At 56.3% G+C, this 2,128-nt stretch overlaps 1 protein-coding gene across 1 annotated transcript; it reads left to right on the top strand.

Moving 5' to 3' along the window:
* Positions 1–72: 72 nt before the first annotated feature.
* On the top strand, positions 73–1,793 carry ETH_00038525 (ubiquitin fusion degradation domain-containing protein, putative; the record flags this gene model as incomplete). Its single annotated transcript, XM_013379859.1, has 5 exons — positions 73–462; positions 687–819; positions 1,032–1,117; positions 1,336–1,404; positions 1,659–1,793. 5 exons carry the CDS (start codon positions 73–75, stop codon positions 1,791–1,793), a joined length of 813 nt encoding a protein of 270 aa, XP_013235313.1.
* Between the last annotated feature and the right edge of the window lie 335 nt (positions 1,794–2,128).

Below are 2,128 nucleotides of genomic sequence, written 5' to 3' on the forward strand. Positions count from 1 at the left end.
CAGCCGCTGCTACTGCTTTGCTGCAGCAGCAGCAGCGGCAGCTACAGCACAAAGCCACCGTAAAACGACAGCATGCAACAAGCTGGAATTCTTTTGACTCAACTTGTATTTCTTTTGTCCCTAAAACATATATCCAGCAGCAGCAGCAGCAGTAGCAGCAGCAGCAGCAGCAGCAGCAGCCGCAGCCGCAGCCGCCGCAGAAGCAGCAGCAACGTGCTCAGTGGAGGCCACGCATACTGCGTGAACGATTACGCAGCAGCAGCAGCAGCAGGAAATAGCATACGCAGCAAGAGCAGCAGCAACAGCTGCAGCAGCAGCGACAGCAGCAGCAGCAGCGGCAGTAGTAGCAGCAGCAGCTGCAAGTACAACTTCTGCGGCCGCACGAGCTGCAGCAGCAGCAGCAACGGCGGAGCCGCGTTGCACTTGTCACTGGGAGACAGAAGATTCCTCCCCCTGCAGGGTGTAGGGCTGAGGGTTTAGGGTTTAGGGTTTAGGGTTTATTGGGCCTCGTGTGCTGCGAACATGGTGCGTCTTCCCCCTCTCCGTAAACCCTAAACCCTAAACCCTAGCCCGTAGCGCCAACCCCTAGGGGTAGTTGCAGGGGAGCAGTTTCGAGGTTCGGGGGGCTTCGCGCTGCAGAGGGCTGCCCGTAAACCCTAAACCCTAAATTAGGGTTTGCGCCGCAGTGGGACCTGGGCCGCAGCGTGGCCAATTTCTGGGGCGGAGGCGGCGAAGAAGCAAGAGAAGGGTTTAATGCCACTTACACAGCTTATCCCGTTTCGTTTGCTGCAAAGGACCACCTCGAGAGCGGCAACAAAAGTAAACCCTAAACCCTAAACCCTAAACCCTAAACCCAAAACCCTAAGGGGCAGCAGGCGCACGCAGAGGCCCCTGGGCACACTGAGAACAGCATTCAGGGCTTGAGGGGGAAATTTGCGCTGACGGATACGGGAGCAGGGCTGGGGGTTTAGGGCTGAGGGTTTAGGGTTTAGGGTTTAGGGTTTAGGGTTTAGGGTTTGGGGTTTTTGCAGTCTTGCTGCCGCCGTCGGCTCTTCACGCGCTCGCGCGTCTGCACATATCCTGGCCGATGCACTTCCGCATTTGCAACACTGCTAAGGTGCGCAAACCCTAAACCCTAAACCCTAAACCCTAGGTCCTAAACCCTAGGCCCTAAACCCTAGACCGCAGACCCTAAACTTCATATCGTAAACCCTGGGCCAGGCACGCAGGATCCTCGTCGCTAACCCTGGAAGGCTGAATCCTGTAATCTCTGAGAACTAGGGTTTAGGGTTTAGGGTTCAGGGTTTAGGGTTTAGGGTTTTGGGATGTGCGCAGGACAAACTGACCCACTGCGGGGTGTTGGAGTTCGTGTCGGAGGAAGGCACGTGCTACATGCCCTACTGGGTAAACCCCAAACCCTAAACCCCAAACCCCTAAACCCCCAAACCCTAAACCCCAAACCCTAAACCCTAAACCCTAGCAGCCAAGTCCGGCAGAGTCTGCGTCCGTCTATTCGTGGTTTGCTGCTGCTGCGGAGGGTTGAGGGTTTAGGGTTTGGGCTGCGTTGCGGGTCTGCTCCGCAGCCCCGCGAACTGCCGCGTGGGGCCTAGGGTTTAGGGTTTAGGGTTTAGGGTTTAGGGTTTAGGGTTTGCTCGCAGATGATGCAAAACCTCCAGCTCGAAGAGGGGGGACTTGTTAGTGTTTCGGATGTCTCTTTGCCGAAGGGGACTTACGTGCAGCTGCAGCCCCTCGAAACGGAGTTTTTGGAAATCAGCAACCCCAAGGCCCTGTAAACCCTAAACCCTAAACCCTAAACCCTAAACCCTAAACCCTGAGCCGTAGGCGCTTGGGCACTCAGCGCGCAAGTCGCCGTGCCACGCAGGGATAGGGGGTCTAGGGTTTGCGCTGCAGCTCATCTCCGCCTTGGGGTTTAGGGTTTAGGGTTTAGGGTTTAGGGTTTAGGGTTTGTGGGCTAGGCTGGAAATGGCCCTGCGGGGCTACGCGGCGCTGACCAAAGGCGAAGTCGTGTCTCTTCCTTTCTTGGACTGCGTCTACCACCTGCTTGTTGCCGTAAACCCTAAACCCTAAACCCTAAACCCTAAACCCTAAACCCTAAACCCTAAACCCT

This window comes from Eimeria tenella, genomic scaffold, assembly GCF_000499545.2.
Source record: "Eimeria tenella Houghton genomic scaffold, Eth_scaff4097, whole genome shotgun sequence".
Taxonomy (NCBI): domain Eukaryota; phylum Apicomplexa; class Conoidasida; order Eucoccidiorida; family Eimeriidae; genus Eimeria; species Eimeria tenella.